The sequence below is a fragment of the Fukomys damarensis genome, unplaced genomic scaffold (genome assembly GCF_012274545.1).
Source record: "Fukomys damarensis isolate Sample0158 unplaced genomic scaffold, DMR_v1.0_HiC HiC_scaffold_1, whole genome shotgun sequence".
In the NCBI taxonomy this organism is placed as follows: domain Eukaryota; kingdom Metazoa; phylum Chordata; class Mammalia; order Rodentia; family Bathyergidae; genus Fukomys; species Fukomys damarensis.
In genome coordinates, this window is record NW_022900913.1 from 39,296,225 (window position 1) to 39,316,142 (window position 19,918).

General features: G+C 32.1%; 1 protein-coding gene across 2 annotated transcripts in view; it reads left to right on the forward strand.

Annotated features, from left to right (window-relative positions):
* The window catches only part of Ndufs4 (NADH:ubiquinone oxidoreductase subunit S4), a 103,631-nt gene that overhangs the window by 29,027 nt on the left and 54,686 nt on the right, over positions 1 to 19,918 (forward strand). For both annotated transcript variants that reach the window (XM_033760902.1, XM_010626852.3), the window contains exon 2: positions 12,829 to 12,907. In XM_033760902.1, coding sequence (XP_033616793.1) covers positions 12,829 to 12,907 — 79 coding nt within the window. The remainder of the gene's footprint in view (positions 1 to 12,828; positions 12,908 to 19,918) is intronic.

Genomic DNA, 19,918 nt, shown 5'->3' on the forward strand with positions numbered 1-19,918 from the left:
ACTGAATCTGTCAATTAAGTCTAGAAGTTTTTTGGTGGAGTTTTTTGGATCTTCAATGTAGAGTATCATATCATCAGCAAATAATGACAGTTTAACTTCTTCCTTTCCTATCTTTATTGCTTTAATTTCTTTCTCTTGTCTAATTGCTGTGGCTAATGTTTCCAGAACTATATTGAAGAGAAGTAGTGATAGTGGGCATCCTTGTCTTGTTCCTGATTTTAACATGAAGGTTTTCAGTTTTTGGCCATTCAATATGATGTTGGCTGATGGTTTTTCATAGAGAGCCTTTATTAAATTGAGGTATAGACCATCTATTCCAATTTTTTGCAGAGTTTTTATCATGAATGAGTGTTGAATTTTGTCAAATGCTTTTTCTGCATCTATTGAGAGAATCATATGGTTTTTGTCCTTGACTTTGTTAATATAATGTATTCCATTTATTGACTTTCGTATGTTGAACCACCCTTGCATCTCTGGAATAAATCCAACTTTGTCAGGATGGATGATCTTCTTAATAATCCTCTGTATTCTGTTTGCTAACTACATTTTGTTTATCCATTCATCTATGCACTGCATAGATGTTCTATGTTTTGACTACTGTGAATATTGGGAGACTGTGCTTTCAATTTGTTTGGCTAAGCACTACAGTGGAGTTTCTGGATAAAATGATAATTTTATTTTAACTATTTTGAGAAATCAATATACTGTTTTCCATGGTAGCTGCACCATTTTGCACTATCAGGGAACACATATCCTTGTCATTACTTTTCCATATTCTTGTCATTACTTGCTGCCTTTGCTTGTTTGTTCATTTCGAAAAAATTGCCTTCTTAATAGCTATGAAGTAGTATCTTATGGAATTTTTAACTTCGTTTTTATTTTCCTAACCTTCTTGTCCATGTTTTGTGTAGATGTAAGTTTTTTTTAACTCAGAAGTAGTGTTGCTCATCATATTGCAAGACCATGTTGTAGCTTTGTAAGAAATCGCCAGACTGTTTTCCAAAGTGGCTATCATACCTATCAGCAATAAATGAGACTTCTCTGTCTTGTCAGATTTGCCAGTATTTGATGTGGGTAGAATGTTTAAGATTTTAGCTATTTTAATAGTTGTGCAGTAGTAGTTCACTATTGCTTTAATTTTAATTTGCAATTTCCAAGTAACATAAGATGTTAAACACCTTTACATACTACACAGACACACACACACACACACACACACACACACACACACACACACACAGATATATAATTTCTGAGTTGTCTGGTGAGATATTTTGTTTCTGTTTTTACGCTGCTGAGGCAAACACTTTTGTCCATTTTTTATTTTTATTTATTTTTATTTTTCAGTACCAGGTGTTGAACTCAGGACCTTGTGCTTGTGAGGCAGGTGGTGGAACCACTGAGCTAAATCCCTGGCCCTTGTCTATTTTTTATTGGGCTATTTTCTTGTTCAAATTTAAGAGCTCTTTGTATATTGTGGATACAGTCCTTTCTCAGCTATATTTTGTATATGATTTCTCTCAGTCTGAGGATTCTCTTTTCTTTGCCTTAATATATTTCAAAGAGCAAAAACTTTTACTTTTTCTTTTGTTGTTGTTGTTACTGGGAATTGAACTCGGGTCCTTGCGCTTGCGAGGCAGGTGAAAAACTTTTAATGAGGTGTAAGTTGTCCATATTCTCTTTCATGCTTCATGCTTTTGACACCTAAAAACTTACTGCCAAACCCAAGATCACTGAGCTTTTCTTGAACTATATCTTGTCATTTTAGAAGCTTGTAGTTTTACTTCTGACATTTAGATCTGTGATCTCTTTTTTTCTTTTTTTCTTTTTTTGGTACCAGGGATCGAACTCAGGTCCTTGCACTTATAAGGCAGGCGGTGGCACCACTGAGCTAAATCCATGGCCCCCTATAATCTGTTTTGAAAGGTCACTATCAGAGATCAGTTTTTTACACGAGGATGCTCATCCTGTTCCAGGACCATTGGTATTTCAGTAGTATATTTCTGGACCTTTTTTTTTTTTTTTTTTTTTTTTTTTTTTTTTTTAACTCAGGACTGTGCTTTTGAGGCAGGCAGTGGCATCTCTGAGCTAAATCTCCAGCCCTGGACTGTCATTTCTGTTCCATTGATTTGTTCGTCTGTTGTTTAACCTCATCACAATGTCTTTGTTACTACAGCTGTGTAGTAAATCTTACAGTTAGGTAATGTCAGGCTTTTGATATTGTTAATTTTTCCTCAGTAGTTTTAGCTACTTTGGATCTTTTTTCTGTGTATGTGAACTCTAAAATTAGCTTACTGATATTCACAAAGTAATTTTCTGGAGTTTTAATAGCATTTATATTGAATCTATAGAGTAAATTGGGGAGAACTGAAATTTGAATGATATTAAGTTATTTTTATGCATAAAGAATATCCCTTCATTATTTAGATCCATCATTTCCTTTATCAGATTTTTCCAATTTTCTTTATAAAGATCCTATGTATATTAATTGATTTACACTTAAATATTTATTTACAGTGTGTGTCACTTAATTGTGGGAGTACATTTTGAATAATCTATTAGGTAATTTCATCATTGTCAAACATCAGAGAGTATACTTCACAAACTGATAAAGCTGTGATGAGATAGATGATGTAATCTTATGGCTTCACCGTTACATATGTGGTTTGTTATTGAGCAAAATGTGATTTTTGTGATATGTGACTATTTATTTTGATATAATGAGCATAGTGTTTTTGATATCAAATTCTCTAGCCCTTTTATTTTTCATTTTGAGACAAGGTCTCACTAAGTTGCCTAGACTGGCCTCTAACTAGTGCTCCTCCTTCCTCAGCCTCCCAAATTGCTGGGATTACAGATGTTTGCCATACTAGTTTAAGTGTTAGGGTTATGCTGTTCTCATAAAATGAAATGGGATGTATTCCTTTTCTTCTTTCTTTTTGGAAGATATTTATAGAAATTCAATATTTCTCCCTAAAATATTTGATAGACTGTACCAGAAAATCATCTGGGCCTTTATTTTTTTTTTTTTGGTGGGGTGATTATTGATTCACTATTGGTATAAATGTTTATTTAGAATATTTTTATTTGTGGGCATAGATTGTTCTTAATATCCTTATCTTCTTCATGTTGAAGATATTAATGACAATGGTAACTGTTTCATTTATTACATTGGTACAGTAACTTGTGCTTTCATTTTTCTTGACTAGCCTGGTCAGAGGTTTATTAGCTTTACTGATCTTTTTCTTTACCAATTTTCTATTTTTATTTTCACTGATATCTGCTGTAACATTTAATTTTTTTCTTTTTATCTTAGATTTGGTTTTTTTCCCCCCTCAAGCTTCCTATGGTGGAAATTTAGATATTTGAATTTATACCTTTTCTAATATATACATTCAGTTTATAAAATGCGCTGTAAGCACTGCTTTTGCTGTATCCCACAAATTTTGAAAATTGACTTTCACTTAGTACAATTTTCTTTTAATTCTCTAGAGACTTCTTTGACCTATGAATTATTTAGAAATGTTGTTTGATCTTCATAATAATTGGGAAATTTCCAGTTTTCCATTACTGATTGCTGGTTTCATTGTGTTGTTTCTATTCTTTTAAATTTGTTAAGGTTTATTTTATGATCCAGAATATGGTCTGTCTCATTGAATGTTTTTACTTGAGTTTGAGAAGAATGTGTATTGTGCTATTGAATGAAATAGTTGATTCTTTTCAGTTTTATCAAGTTGATTGATGGTGTTGCTTGGTTTTAACTATGTCCTTAATGTTATTCTGTCAGCTGGCTCTAATAATTCCTATTAAGATACTGAAGTCTCCATCTATAATAATGGATTTCTCCCTGCTGTTCTGTAAGTTTTTGCCTATCATATTTTGGCCCTCTTTTTTTTTTAGATACATGCACATTGAAGATTTTTGCATCTTGTTGGATCCTTTCATCATTATGTAGTAGCCCTCTTTATTTATCCCTGATAAACTTTAATTCTGAAGTTCTCTGAGATAAATACAGCTACTGCAGTGAAAGTTGAAGTGTGAGCGTGGTATATCCTTTTCAGTCTTACAGCCATGTGATTGTGTGTGTGTTTGTGTGTGTGTATGTGTTTATGTGTCTGGTGCTGGGGATTGAATCCAGAGCCTCACATATGCTAGCCAAATATTATATCCTAGCCCCTAAAATTAGTTTCTTTTAGGTAATATATAATTGGTTATTTTTTAATTCACTGTGACATTCTCTTTTAAATGATTCATTTAGACCATTCAGTTTTTGTGTTAATGAGGGGTTATTGTGTCATCTTGGTTTGGGAGCTGCTAAGGGCGTTAGTAAAGCACACTTCTCCCCTGCTTTGCTTCCTGGCTGTTAAGAACTAAGTATCTTTGCTCTGCCATACCCTTCTACCATGATGATTCTGTCTTGAAATGATGGGCAAATTAAACCTCTTCTCTTTTAAATTTTGTCAGGAATTGTATCTCAGCATTGGGAAAGTGACTAATACATGTGTTCAATAATTATTGATATATTTGATATTATATCTATTCTGCTTGTATCATGTTTTCCATCTCCCTTTTTGGAGTGATTTTCTTTGTTATGTTTGTAAAGAGCTTTTTTATATATTGTACATATAAGTTTTATCTATATATGTTATAGATATTTCCTTTATTTTAATTTATAGTTCCTCTTGTTCAGAAATTTTCTTTCATAGCTTGTATTTTGTGATGATTTGGAAGACTTTACCCAAAAGTTACTACTTCAAAGGATAACATTCATTTCAGTATTTTTTACACACACAATTATTTTATGTTCATGTGTGTATAATTGTAAATCCATCTGGAATTCTTTGTTATACAGTATAACTATTTTAGAAAAGAATTCATTTTTCTCCTATAAAAGAATAGCCATTTATTTCAGTAACTTTTAACACTGATTTGAAATTATGCTTTTATTTTTTAATCTATACATACATGTAATCTTTTTGTACCTTGATCTATACTGTTTATGTGCCCATGCTCTTGTTAATATCATGATGTGTTTTAATTATGGTAGCAGATTGTCTAGCAAGGTAAATTGTACTTCATTATTGATTTTTAAAAACTTCTTGGTTATTTTTGTGAATTTCTTCTCAAGGATAATTATCTAATTTCATAAATGTTCTATTAGGATTATTCTTACTTATTTATATTGTGTTCAACTTACAGGTTAATAATTTATATTTTTCTGTAAATATTCTTCCTGTTATTTATAAGACATATCAAAAGTACAGCAATACAGTTACTTCCTTAGGGCATTCCAAACCAGTAGAGGTACTATATTCTTTTGTGACCATGTAATTTAATGATATCACTTACTTAAATATAAACTTTTAAATATACTCTTTATGTCTTGTAATTCGGATATTTTCATTATGACATTTGTATTTCTTATTCCTCTTATTTTACCTTGTATATTATTTAGATTACCTGTTTCTGCTGTAAGTATAGATCTGTTTCTCCCCTTCCTCCTTTTTTTTTTTTTTTTTTTTTTTTTTTTTTTTTGAGATTGAACCCAGAGCTTTGAATGTGGTAGGTAGATGTTCTAACACTAACCTATATCCCCAGCCCTCTTTCTCTTTTGCATTTTCTATTTTGCCTTTCAGTTTCTTTATTACCACCCTCCAATATCTTGCCCACATTCTCTTCCTCAATACTTCAGTTCCTTTCCAAAATCTGGTATGTGAACATAGTTACACTTAATTTGTCTTTACCGATCATTCCTTTGTTGCATAACTCAAAAAATTAGTTTCAGTTTTTGGTTTGAGCTGTGTTCAGAGGCACAAATGCAATTAGTTCCTGCTACAAGTTTTACCTGATACAAAAGAGTAAGAAAATGAACTTGACAAGCAGTGGATCCTTATCTTCTACTGTTTCAATCAACAGAACATTTTAAGATACTATTAATTGTAGGTAACAATTAGAAATTATTGCACTAAATCTGAATTAGAATGAAGGAAATTAGACTGTGTAAAGAGATTATAAATGACTTGTCTTCACTGTTCCTTCCTTTGAATTTAAAGCATTTGTAGAACCCCCCCCATTTTTTAAGACAGAGTTTCACTGTATAATCCATAGTCCACGCAATCACTAATTAGTAGTAATCCTCTTGCCTCCAGCCTTTCAAGTGCTGGAATTGTAGGTATGTGCCACTGCATATTTTACATATGTGTGCACTATGTACATTTTTTTCCATTAAGTTTATTAGTACATTTTAGGTTTTCAATACAGTTACATTCATCATTGAGATCTTGTACCTTTACATGATGCATCTTGGTTCTTAGTTTTTTCCCCATTCTCCTGCCCTCCCTTTGTCCCCTCCACCCTTCCCTATTTACAAAATTTTGTTTCCATTGTTTTTGCTTTTCTCTCTTATTTTTTTCCTTTCCCTTCTTACCTTTCCCCTACTCCTCCCACTTCCCTTACTCCTTTAGACCTTTTCTTCCTGTTATACAATATCAAATATACATTTTGATCCTTATTTACATTTTTAGTCTTTCATACCAAAAAACTATTCAGCATTTACACGTGTGTCCTTTTAATTTCACATAAGAGTATGGCTTTAATGTGTATCAATTTAGCTATAAATGTCTCTAGTTTCTCATTCTTTATGGCTGAGTAGTACTCCATTTTATTAAAAAAATACATTTTCTTTATCCAATCTCCAGTTGATGGGCAGTTGGGCTGTTTCCAAATTTTAGCTGTGTATTTTCTGAAAATATTAAAATGGTCCCTTGACTATAATTTTCCTATGAACAGTTGATTCTCCCTTGCTTCTGCTAGAAAGTACAGTGTACTGGAGACAAAATTTTCTGTGTTGATTCAAAATCTTGAAGTTTCAAGATCATTAATTTGAAGATGACTGACTCAAATAGTAACATTTTCAGTTTGAGAATACATACTTTATTATTTAAGTTAGAATACTTTCAGATTTAAGGTGAATTTAAGTTCATTCAGTTGTATTGTATTGAAAACAAATATAATAGTTTTAATCAAATGACTTAAGATTAATTTATTAAGGATTTCTAAGGATTAGGAATTTAATGCAAAGGTCGAATGGATCAGGGTTTTTTGTCGTTTTTTTTTTCCCCCCCGGTAACAGGGATTGAACTCTGGTCCTTGAGCTTGCAAGGCAGTCAGCGGAGCCACTGAGATAAATCCCCAGCCCTTTTTTTTTTTTAGGTACCTGGGATTGAAATCAGGACCTTGTACTTGCGAGGCAGGTGCAGTACCACTGAGCTAAATCCCTGGCCCAAATATATTATGAGACATTTTTTGTTTTAATTTTTTTCTGGTACTGGGGATTGAACTCAGAACCTTGTGCTTGTAAGAAGGTGTGGTACTGCTGAGCTAAATCCCTCGCCCCTTAATGGATCAGTTTTGAATCTTTGAAATTATTAAATTTCAATGTCTATAAATCCTTATCCATTATTTGTATGAATTTTTAAAATCTACAGCTGATGTCACAGCAAAAGGAGAAAAATATATTACCACTCCAGTACAAACCACTCAGTACTCAGCTGCCTATTTTGTTCACAAATCTGTAATATGGGCAAGTTTGGGCAGGGAAGTTTGTTGCTTAATGTAGTATCTGCTGGGATAACTCAACTCCATTCCTAACATAACTCACATGGCTGGCAATGTGGCATTGGCTGTCTGTTTGTATTCTTCACATGTGTCTCTTTATGGGACAGCCTGGTCTTCTTCACAGCATAGTGGCTGAGTGCCAAAAGTGAAACATCCCAAGAAGCTGTGTTTTGAGAGATAAGAAATGGCAGCTGCTAATTTTTAAAAGTCCTGACCTTGGATACACAGCCTCATTTCTACTGTCTTATAATGATCAAATACACAGAGCTCAGATTCTAGGAAGAATAGCTATAGGCCTCAAGCTTTTAATAGAAGGGAAAAGTGTCAAAGAAATTTGGAGCCATGTTTTTAGGAGATGTGGGACTTTGACAAAATTATTACTTGATAAGGTCAAGTTGCTCCAAAGAGGGAATTGTGTTGATACTATTTTTATTCATATATTTTAAACAAAATTTTAAAAATCTTTTTACCATTTAAAACATTCTGAACAGTACATTTTTATTATTAAAAACTATGCTAGATGTACCTATAATTCCAGGTACTTGGGGAGGCTGAAGCAGGAAGATTCCAAATTGAAGGCAAACCTGGGCAACTTAGATAAAGCCTCAAAATTTTTAAACAGGGCTGGTGATGTAAGTGGCAGAGTACTTCCCTAGCATGTGTAATTTCTAATATTATAGAAATAATATGAAGTCAGACACAGTGGTTTGTGCCCGTTGTTCCAGCAACTCATGAAGCTGAGGCAGGAGAATTTCTTGAGCCCAGGAGTTTTAGGCCAGCCTTAGAATGAAATAACAAGCCACATACTAGAGAAAAAAAAAAATGCAAAACACAAAGCTAATAAAATATTGCACCTCTAATATACAAAGAATTCTTAAAAACACACAATTGAAAAATGGGCAAAAGATGTGCTCAGCATGCACAAGGTTCTGGGTTCAACCCCCACCCCCACCACCAAAAAAAAAGTGGACAAAAAATCTGAACAGAGGCGGAGGCTATAGCTCAGTCTTAGAGCACCTACCTAGCACCTTCAAGGCTCTACGTTCAATTTCTGGCACCACAGCAAGGGGTGGCGGCTGGGGAGAGGTGTTTAATATCATATCATTAAGAAATTGCAAATTAAGATACCTATTAGAAGTCCCAACCTTGACCACACCAAATGCTGGCAAGAACGAAAAGAAATCAAACAATAATAAATGCTGGCATAACTGTGGTGAAAAAGGAACCCTCCTTCACTGTTGGTAAGAATGTAAACTAGTACCACCATTATAGAAATGAGTATGGAAATTTCTCAAAGAACTGAAATAAGAAATTCCACATGACCCCTTTAGGTATCTTCCCCAAAATGCTTAAGACATACTACAGCAATACATGAAATTTTTATAGCAGCACAATTGGTAGTAGCTAAATTCTAGAAGCAGCCTGTATACGCATCAACAGATGATTGGATAAAGAAAATATGGTACCTGTATATAATGGAATACCACTCAGCTATAAAGAACGACAAGTTTGAGACATTTGTAGAAAAAATGCACCTGGAAAATACAATGTTAAGTGAAATAAAGCAGATACAAACTTAACATATGATATCTCTCATTTGAGTGAGGCAAAGAAGGAAAATGATAAAAGATGGCTAGAAAGGGATAAAGAGTTGGATCTCTTGCATTAGGGAAGTGGTCCAAGGAAACAAGGATAAAGGGTGAGGAGGAGGGGGAGGGGAACTAAGTATAGTAAAGATAAACCTTGTACAGAAACCTAATAATTTCAATGAATATAATAACCATTATATGCCCTAACATGTGCTAAGATTAATAATATCAACAAGAATGAAAATGGGGATAGTGGAGTAGACGGAGAAAGGAGAGGGGATAGAAGGTGATTTAAAGAAAAAAATAAGTTGTGTTATGTACTTGTACCCACTCCCCAAGATGATTGTAAGCTGGATATGCTGCAAATATATATGTACTAATAAAATTTTAAAAAATAGTTATAAAAAATCCATAGAGGATCAGGTCCTAATATAAAGTAGCATAGTATTTGCATATGATCTATACATATCCTCCAATATACTCTGGGTCATCTCCAGACTACTTAGAATACCTAATACAGGGCCCGAGGATTTAGCTTTGTGTTTCCACTGCTTGCTTCACAAGTACAAGGTCCGGAGTTTGATCCTCAGCACCAAAAAATAAAAATAAAAAAACCTAATACAGGTCTGGGTGTTTAGCTCGTTGACACTGCGCCTGCCTGGCAAACACAAGGTCCTGAGTTTGATCCCCAGTACCAAGGGAAAAAAAAAAGAATATCTAATACAATGTAAATGCTACATAAGTATTTATTGTACTATATTGTTTAGTAAATAATGTCAAGTAAAATGTCTATTCAATATAAATGCAGTTTTTTAGAAAAAAGTAGCAAATTGTAATTACCATTACTTCTACATGTACACTTAGTGTTATATATTGCCTAGTGAAAATATAATTAATATATTGACTATTTTTGCTTTTTTTTCTAAATAATGCTGTTACGAACATTGGTGTATAAGTAGCCAAGACCCTACTTTTATTTAGGATGTATAACTAATAATAAAATGGTTGGCTCGTGTGGTAATTCTGTATTTAATTTTTAGAGAAACTGCCATACTATTTTCTACATGGGATAATCACTTTGGATTCCCACAGAGAAATTATTTCTAGATTTCTCTCAACATGTATATTCTGCTTTTTCATAACCATGCTAAAGGGTATGAAAGAGTATCTTATTGTGTTTTGAATTGCATTTCCCTAGTTCTTAGTAATATTAAGTAAGCATCTTTTCATGTGCTTGTTTATTATTTCTTTATATTTTTTAGATGTCAGTACAGGTCCTTTTTCTATTTTTAGTTGGGTTCTTTGGGTTATTTGTTGTTTTTGAGTATATCTTTTAAAATTTAGGAATTAACCCACAGTTACTCTTTGGTGGACACTCTTTTACCTATTTTGGATATTGATCCCTCTACTGTACATATTGATCCCTCTATTGTACATATTGATCCCTCTACTGTTTTTTCCTTGTCTCATCTGTTATATTTACAGTATGTTTGGTTTAGGAGTTTGGGGTTTATGTAATAGATTCAGTGATTTTTCTCTTCATTCTTTCTAGCTTTTGTATTTTCTTATTTAATAAAGTTTTTGCACTCTGCTATATAAAAATGTTTTCTTACACTATTTTACGGCTATGATATTTTATATAGGCTAATCAGCAGATATTTGATTTATAATTCATACTTAATCTAAAATTTACTATAGGTAAATTTTTTTTAAATACTGAGGGTTGAGCCCAAAATTTCATATGCTAAACAAGCACCCTACCATTGAGCTATTCATAGCTGTTATTATTAGTTGTTTAAAATTGACTCCAGCCTTATGTGGAATTAGAGGAAATTTTTTCTCCACATTTGAGATTTGGTTTTCGTGATTATTGTTTAGAGGATAGTTACATAGCAAAAGAGCCAGCATAATGTACACAAACAAACACACTGTGTATGTTCTTTTACTTAGGTGCTTGTTCTTCAAATAAAAATTAGAGGCCCTGCTTTTCTCTTTGTAGTCAATCCTATACATACAGCTTCATAAAAATAATTTTTTATCTGTATAAAAATAAGGGATAATTTTTCATCTGTTTACAAAAGAGCATACTTAGCTTCATTCTTAGAGGTTTATCTAAAAATTATTAAAACATAGCTACTATTAAATTATGTATAATTTTATAAATTAAATTTACTGTGGCCTGCAGTTAATGTATACTTTAATATTTTATTATAAACTTAAAAGATAATTAATTACTTAAGCCCATTGTGTAGCCTAAAATCACACAGCCCAAGAATTCTAATTTTAATCTAATAATTTGTATTATTTTGATGACTCTTCACTAAAGAAGTTAGAAAATAATAACTGTATTTTCTAATATTTAAAATTCTTATGAGTTTTCATCATTGTATAATGTTTTTATTTCAGGATATAGGTTTAGTTAAAAAGTATTTAAATTTTTTTTGTCATGTTACTGATTTTAATGATTTCTCGAATAAAATAGATTTGAAAGGTACTTAATTATACTTTAATATTTTAACCCTGGAATTTGTATTTTAATTGTGTAAATAAATTATTTTCACTTGTCTTTTATGTTGATAAGCTTTTCATTGGGTCATTCACACTGATAAAATAATGTAATTTCTAAAATTTGGCAGTGAATTGATAGATTTTTTAAAAAATATTTCTAAAGCTAAGTCCTCGTGTGCTACTAGTTATCTTTAAATTATTAATAAGTTCTCTATAAAGTTATGTACATATGTGTAGCTATTAGTTGAACTTTTAACATAAAGTTGGAGATCATATTGCATCAAATTGTGATAGTGATAATGACTATATTATGTTTTTTAAAAAAGGAATGGACTGAATGCTATATATTATTTGGTTTGAAAGTTTGAACCATATGACTTTTGAGAGATCTATACAAGCTGCCTCAATAGTTTGGAAACTGTTTAATTGTTACAATCAGGAATTACTGTGACATTTGTTTGTATAGATGACAAAGTACACATGAAATAACCTGCTAGCTTTAAGTAATTTCTTTATAGTGAGATCAGAAGATTTTAATATAGGAAGCTAGAGTTTGTGCTTCATTTCAAACTTAATATTTCTATTTTAATCATCCTGACTTTCTCTGATTTTGTGAATAGGATACAGGACTAAGCTAATAACATTTATTAAAATAATCATATAAGTCATTACTACTTAAGCTACTTTTGCTTTGAGATTAGAGTGAAGAAACTTTTTTTGTGATTGAGCCCCCCTCCTCCCTTTCTGATGCCATCATTTTGGAATCAGCATTCCAGAACAGTTGATATAGTTTTGCATTTTTAGCTGGTCATGACAAACCAGCCACTGTACCCTCATAGAGAGCAGTACAGCACTTGTCACTGGTGGCCTTTCTGTGACAGAGAGCTTCTAGACCGACATAAAGTGCTGCCTGTTGTGAACTGTCAAGTGAGAGTCTGCCAAAAACTCAGCAGACAGAACTAATTGGGGAGAAAAAGGACTTTTGTGCCCTCTTCTCTTTCTCTTTATTTTTAATAAGACAGATATTGTTAAAGTAGCTTGTTTATGTAAGATTTGTCTGCTTCTCTTTTCTCATTGCGTGGATCATTTTTTAACTGAAAGTCTCGCACTGCAGGTTGTTGAGCACATCCACATGGAGGTTGGCACAGGACCAAATTCGAGACACGCAACTTATAACAGTTGATGAAAAACTGGTAAGAATTTTCTGCTACATGCTGCCATGACTCTGCCTTCAGGGTTATTTTGTGCATTATAACAGTATGGTATTTTGGGTTCGGATAGGAAAACGATTTAAGTTTGAATTTCTTAGAATATACATAAATCTTAAGTGTTTTCACAAAAGATAATTTGTGTAAAGCACTCTACACAGATATTGTCATCTACAAATATTAAAATTAAGAAAGGCTTCTTCCACTGTGTGATATTTATAGTAATTGAAACACTTTTTTTTCTAATTAGTATTTTTTATTTTCTCCATCTCCTATTTAAGTTATGAGATACTTACTGGTACTATCTAAAATTAAGTATATTGGGCCGGGGATTTAGCTCAGTGGTTCGGTGGCCTGCCTTTCAAGCGCAAGGACCCGAGTTCAATCCCCGGTACCAAAAAAATAAAAAAAATAAAATAAAATTAAGTATATTATTTTCCTAGAACCATCAATGTTAATGTTACTGTATGTAAGTTTATGTATGTCACACACATACACTGTACACATCAGAGTTAAATTACAAGTAGTAATGAATAATCTTTTGTTCATCATAGTACATAAAATTTTGGCAACCATCACAGCAAGGACCCGTTCAATCCCCGGTACCAAAAAAATAAAAAAAATAAAATAAAATTAAGTATATTATTTTCCTAGAACCATCAATGTTAATGTTACTGTATGTAAGTTTATGTATGTCACACACATACACTGTACACATCAGAGTTAAATTACAAGTAGTAATGAATAATCTTTTGTTCATCATAGTACATAAAATTTTGGCAACCATCACAATTTTTCAGTATGTTCTTTCAACTTTAGCTGCAATTTGATATTTATGCTTTTATTTTACAATAGAATAAAGATTGTAGTTCCAACACACTTAAAGAAATGAGAAAAAAAATAATACTATAAGCATGCTTTTCATTTTATATGTTTCACTATTTTCAGATATATATGTATATTTGTCTTAACTACTCCCTTTGTAGTGGCACTGTATTTAAATCTGAGATAATAAGTATTTTAAATATAGAAATAGCATTTTAAAGACCTGTTTTTTCCACATTTTTTATTAGAGCATATTGGTCATACAGATTGGTGGGTTTCATTTTGGCAGATTTCTATATGTACATAACATACTTGAGTCATTCCCTCCAACCATCCCTCCAGTTTCACTTTTATTTTGGGGGGGTCATTGTATACAATGTGTTTTGATCATATTCATGCTCCCTTTTGCCCACTCTTGTAACTTCTTCACTTCCTCTTGTCTAATAACAGTCTCCCTTCTACTTGATTTTCATCTTTTTAGATTGAATAGAATAGGGAGAACATTTGATACTTTTCTTTCTGAGTGTGACTTATTTTGTTCAACATGATCTACAGATCCATTTTTCTGCAGATGATAAAATTATATTTTTATGGCTGAGTAATACTCCATTATATATATATTCCATTATATACACACACATATAATCTTCCATTATATACAATTATATATAATTATATATAACATATAGCATATATTATATATAATTCCATTATATATTCCATTATATATAATTCCATTATATATTCCATTATATGTGTGTTTGTGAGTGTGTGTCTCCCTCTCCCTCTCTCTCTATGTGTGTGTGTGTGTGTGTGTGTGTGTGTGTATTCCATGATATATATGCACATATATAATCTTTATCCATTCATCTGTTGTTGGGCATCTAGGCTGGTTCCCTGTCTTAAATGTTGTATATTATGGTACAGTAAAATGTGAATGCAGGTATATCTATGGGATGTGACTTCTTGGGTATATACTAAGGACTAGAAGCTGGATTAAATAGTAGCCCTATTTTTAGCTTTTTGAAGAACTTCTATATTGATTTCCATAGTGGCTATAATAATTTACATTCCCATCAGCATCATAGGAGGGTTCTTTTTTCTCCCACATCCTCATCACCCTTTCTGACTGGGGTAAGATAGAATTTCAGTGTAGTTTTGATTTGCATTTCCCTAATGGCTAAAGATGTTGAACATATTTTCATATACTATTTGGCCATTTGTACTGCTTCTCTTGATAAGTGTCTGTTCAGTTCTTTTGCCCATTTATTTATTGACTGGGCTTTTTTATTTTTATTTATTTTTGATGTTAAGCTTTGTGAGTTATATTTTATATTTTATCTTTATATTTTCTGATAGCAATCCTCTGACAGAAGAATAGCTGGCAATATTTTTTTTTTCTATTCTGTAGGTTGGCCCAGACAGTGACTTCTTGAATAGGCTCCAATAGCACAGAAAATAATAGCAAAAATCAACACATGGGACTACATCAAATGAAAAGTTTCTGCACAGCAAAGGAAATAGCACTTTAATATCACTATTATGTAATATAAACCAATGCATTAGATTAGTGTGCTACTTTTATTAACTATCCAGAAGTAGATATTTGGGATATTTGAACCTGAAATTGAATGGAAGCTAGGCTCTTAATTGAAATAAGGGCATTTTCCATTGTCTTATCTATTGAATATTCATATATAATATATTTTAAGAATTGAAATAGGTAATATCCAGGGCTTAAGTATATGAACTAGACTTAGTTAACGACCGATTTTAATAGTTTTCTGTTTATTTCTATTTTCTGAAAATGCATCATAGGAATTTAAAACTAGAAGGTGTTACCTAATCATGTTAATCTAGTTTTTTTTATTTGTTTGAACTCAGAACCTTGTTTGTGAGAGGCAGGTGCAGTACCACTGAGCTAACTCCCTGGCCCTAGTTATTTTTAACTTTTAAAAATGGTTTAATCTTACGTTCAAGAGAAATCATATGTAGAAATCCAATAAATAATAACATAAATAAAAAATGAGCTCTTACAGTGTGCTGAGAGTTGAGGCAGGACATTTAAGAAGACTTTTATGCCCCAGGTAGCCATCTGAGGAGATATGGAATGAGACCTGAAATACTTTAATAGTCTGCTATTTTTCAGTAGATTAATCAGCTGATTTTCTAACTTTGGTTTTTAAAATTCCCACCTATTTTGGTGGGGCTGCTCTTTGTATTACAGATCAGTCATAATCTTATTTGGCTTTTGTTTGTTTTGGCTTTTGCTCTTTTGGGAGGGTCACACTATTGTAGTCCCGTCAGGCTGGCCTTGAAGCTTGGTTTGTAGCCCTGGCTGGCCTTGAGCTTCAGACCTTACCCCTCAGGGGCTGGGGTTTACAGGCATGTGCCACTGTTCCTGGTACTCAGCTATAATTTTAGAAAGCTCTTTCTTGTGAATATTGAGTAGTCTTTTCTACAAATGATGATGGAACACTTGTATATTTATATTCAAAGTTTAAAAAAGAACTTTGGCCTATATCTGTGCCATACACAAAATTTAACTCTCAAGTCAAATATAATTTCATGTTCCTGAGTTTCAAACCAAAATATCTAAAATTTATAGAAGAAAATGTAAGAGCAAATCTTTGTTACTTGGGGTTTTTGGGTTTTGTTTTTTTTGTTTTTTTTTTAGGTGTTATGCCAAACATGATCTGTTTTTTAATAAATTATAAAATTAGACTTTCTCACACGAAAACCTTCTGCTTTTTGAAAGGCATTGCTAGGGGGATGAAAAGATAAGCTACAGATTGAGAGAAAATATTTGCAAAGTATATGACAGGTGATTTAGTTCAGTGGTTCTGCTGCCAGCCTCACAAGTGCAAGGTCCTGAGTTGGATCTCTGGTACCACTACCAAAAAAAAAAAAAAAAACAACTGGTATCAGGGCTGGGATTTAGCTCAGTGGTTCCATCACTTGCCTCTCAAGCTCAAAGTTCCAACTTCGTTCTCCAGTTACCCCCCAAAAAAATACACCTGATAAAGCATTATACCCAGAAAATATAAACAACACTTATAAAAGAATCCAGTTTCATCATACCAAATACTGAATGATTATATGTTTGGCATTTTAGAAGCAAAACTCTAGGAATAGGAAGTTGATCAGTGATTTTCAGGACAAGGGGGTAGGTTGGGAGGGGATAAGTAAAGGAACATGAGGAGATTGTGAAAGTGATGTCTTGATTGAAATGGTGATTCTTTTGCCAAAATCCATATTTGTACTCACTTGTAAAAAAAAAAAACACAAAATTGCACACTAGAAAGGAAAAATTTTGTTTATAAATTACATCACCTTATAAAAGGGGATAAAGATAATTGCTTAATTTGGTGGCAGTGTACTTTTTAATGATTTCTATCCATTGATTCAAGGTTCACCCTCAAAGGGCACGTGTGCCATTTTCTGCATAACAGCATTTGAAATAGCTCTCTGGCAACTTGGTTCAGTTGTTCTCAGGGTGCCTAAGATGTCTTTAGTAGGTCTACAATTTTATTTTTATAGTTATATTGTCTTTATTTGCCCATATCACTTGGTTGACATATACACTGATAGTGCAAAATAATTGTGATAAAATTCTTGGCAAAGGCAGTGGGCTAGCAATATTTATATCCTTTACCTCCTTGCAAATTTTAAAAATCTCTAGTTTTACTTAGTGAAGCAGTGAAAACTTTTAATTTGTAAAAATCTCAATCCTGTGTACACATCTTTTTATATTTCATGTAGCAAAACTGTACAGATAACACTTGCTACATACAGCTCAATGACTATCTTAAGGAAAAAACCCTTGTATGATTTACTTTCTGTTGGAAAATGAATTAACCACTTTTTTTCATGTTACAACTTTTAAATGAGATAACAACAACAGATGACAAACTATGATTATTCAGTCTTCAGTATATGGATGCCAGATATTTTCTTGGAAATGAACTTACCACTCCAAGGAAATGTTGCCCATAGTAAAAGTCAAGCTTTCAAGTGAAAATGAGAATTTTTGTAGAAGTTGATTCTACCACTGATCTGATTGATTTTGACACTTTGCTAGTAGTACTTAAAAACTTCTAAGTCTGGAGATGACATTAACAAATGTGTTTTTTATATTATGTAATGAAATATCATGTAGTATGTTTATATTTGGAAGATGTGCATACCTCTGTGAGCCAGTATTTTCTATATGAACAGTGCCTGGTGTTTTAAGTCATGAATGGGTAAAAGTTCCATTTAAAGTGTCAAAGATAGAAAAGTGAATTTTTAATGAACACACACAGAAAAGATTTTAATGAACCCAAGTATGAAAATATTAAAGCTACTAAAAATATTGCTTCATTTCTAACTGTGTATCTATGTGTGTGATGATGAACTTTATATATTACAATCAGAACCTAGTTTAGCAGTTTCATTTCATGAACAGATGTTACAATTCAGCTGTCTACTCTTAAGCTAGACATTAAAGAGATTTTTCAAAATGCAAATTTTAATGCCGTTCTTGCTTGAGTTTTTAGATTTTTGAAAACATTTTTCATTAAAATGTTTATATTAATGTATAATTGGCTTATTTTAAATTAAGTATTTAAATTTTTTCTTCCATTTTACATTATTATATGGTAAATATCTCTGGATATATTCATATAAACAAAATGTTACTGACACTTTAAGAGTATAAAAGGAGTCCTTGAGGCCAAAAAATAATAATAAAAGTATTCTCTATTCTAAATTAAACATCCCAGGACTTTGATTTATTTTGCATGAGTTCTAGGTGATTAATCATCTTGATTACCTTCCAGTTTCACTGGATCTCTTTATGTCACCATGATTGCTCATGATACTACAGATGTGGTGCAGAGTGTGGTGGGAATCTTTGGCTGTATTCCTTTTAATAACAGCAGTTCTAGTAAGACCACTTAAACTTTAGGCTTGCATGCTGCTTATATGGATTTTATGGAGAGCTAAAACCTTAGACCCTTTTTGTATGTGTACTGTTATCAAGTCTTGTTTATTTTCTCCAATCTTGAACATACTCTATTCATCATTTTTAGCTGTTCTCGGATTCACTCAAAGGACATGTTACCAAGTGAACCTTATTTTTTTTTAATTTTTACATATTATATACAGAATTTAATAGAATATAATCAAGAAATTTTCATAGTGTTTTGTGGTTGTTAGTACCAATATAAGCACAAAGAAAAAATTGTTTTCTTCTGAGTATCAACTGTATATTGACAATATGTATCCAATATTTTCTTTATAAATATAGAATGTAGAAGGGGAAAATCTGCCTAGCATTTTTCTACTGTAAAAAATGCATTCTCTCATTGTGGAACTAATATACAATATTGGCATTGTTACAGAATAAATCCTCAGAGAATAAAATTGAAATAATTCTGGATTACTATAAAGAATCTTGTATCAGACTACATGGTAAATTTTTAATCAATCACTTTTACTAATGTCTTCTCTTGTATATGAGCTGACAACTAATCTTTTCATTTACTCTTGGAACTAATAAGAATTTAAATATTGAAAGAATAGATGACAGCATCTTAATCCTGTAAATTTATGTTAAGAATCACAGTTTTTTGTGTGTTTTGCACTATATTTTCAAATATCTGATACTTCCCACAGATAATAGGAAAGATTACAAATGATTGTTTGCTTGGCCCTTGGTTTTTGTTTCAGAAGCAGTTGTGCCATGGAGGTTGGGTAAAGAATGTCTCTGTCTTTGTGCTTTATTAACTTTTTTTCCCCTTTATGTCTCTCCCACCCCAATCTCCTTTCAGTACATTTGATGAATACTCATGTCCAATGAACATGTTGTCTTTTTATATTCACTTCAACTGTACAAAAGACAGAAGTTAAATTTGCAGTGTCTTTAAAGATTTTGAGTACATGAGACTCCAAAAACCAAAGCACAAATTAGACATACATAAGTGCTTTTGATTTGTTTTTAATTATTCTAGTGCCCGTTTTTTATATAATGGTTTCTTGTTTGTCACAATTCCCTTTTATCAACTATTTACTACTGTAGTTAAAATATTAATAAAAAATAAAATAGTTTCAATCTATTAATGAAAATAATACAAAATCACTTTAATAGTTGGTACATTAGTATATTTTATAAAAGTTATGTTAGCTGTC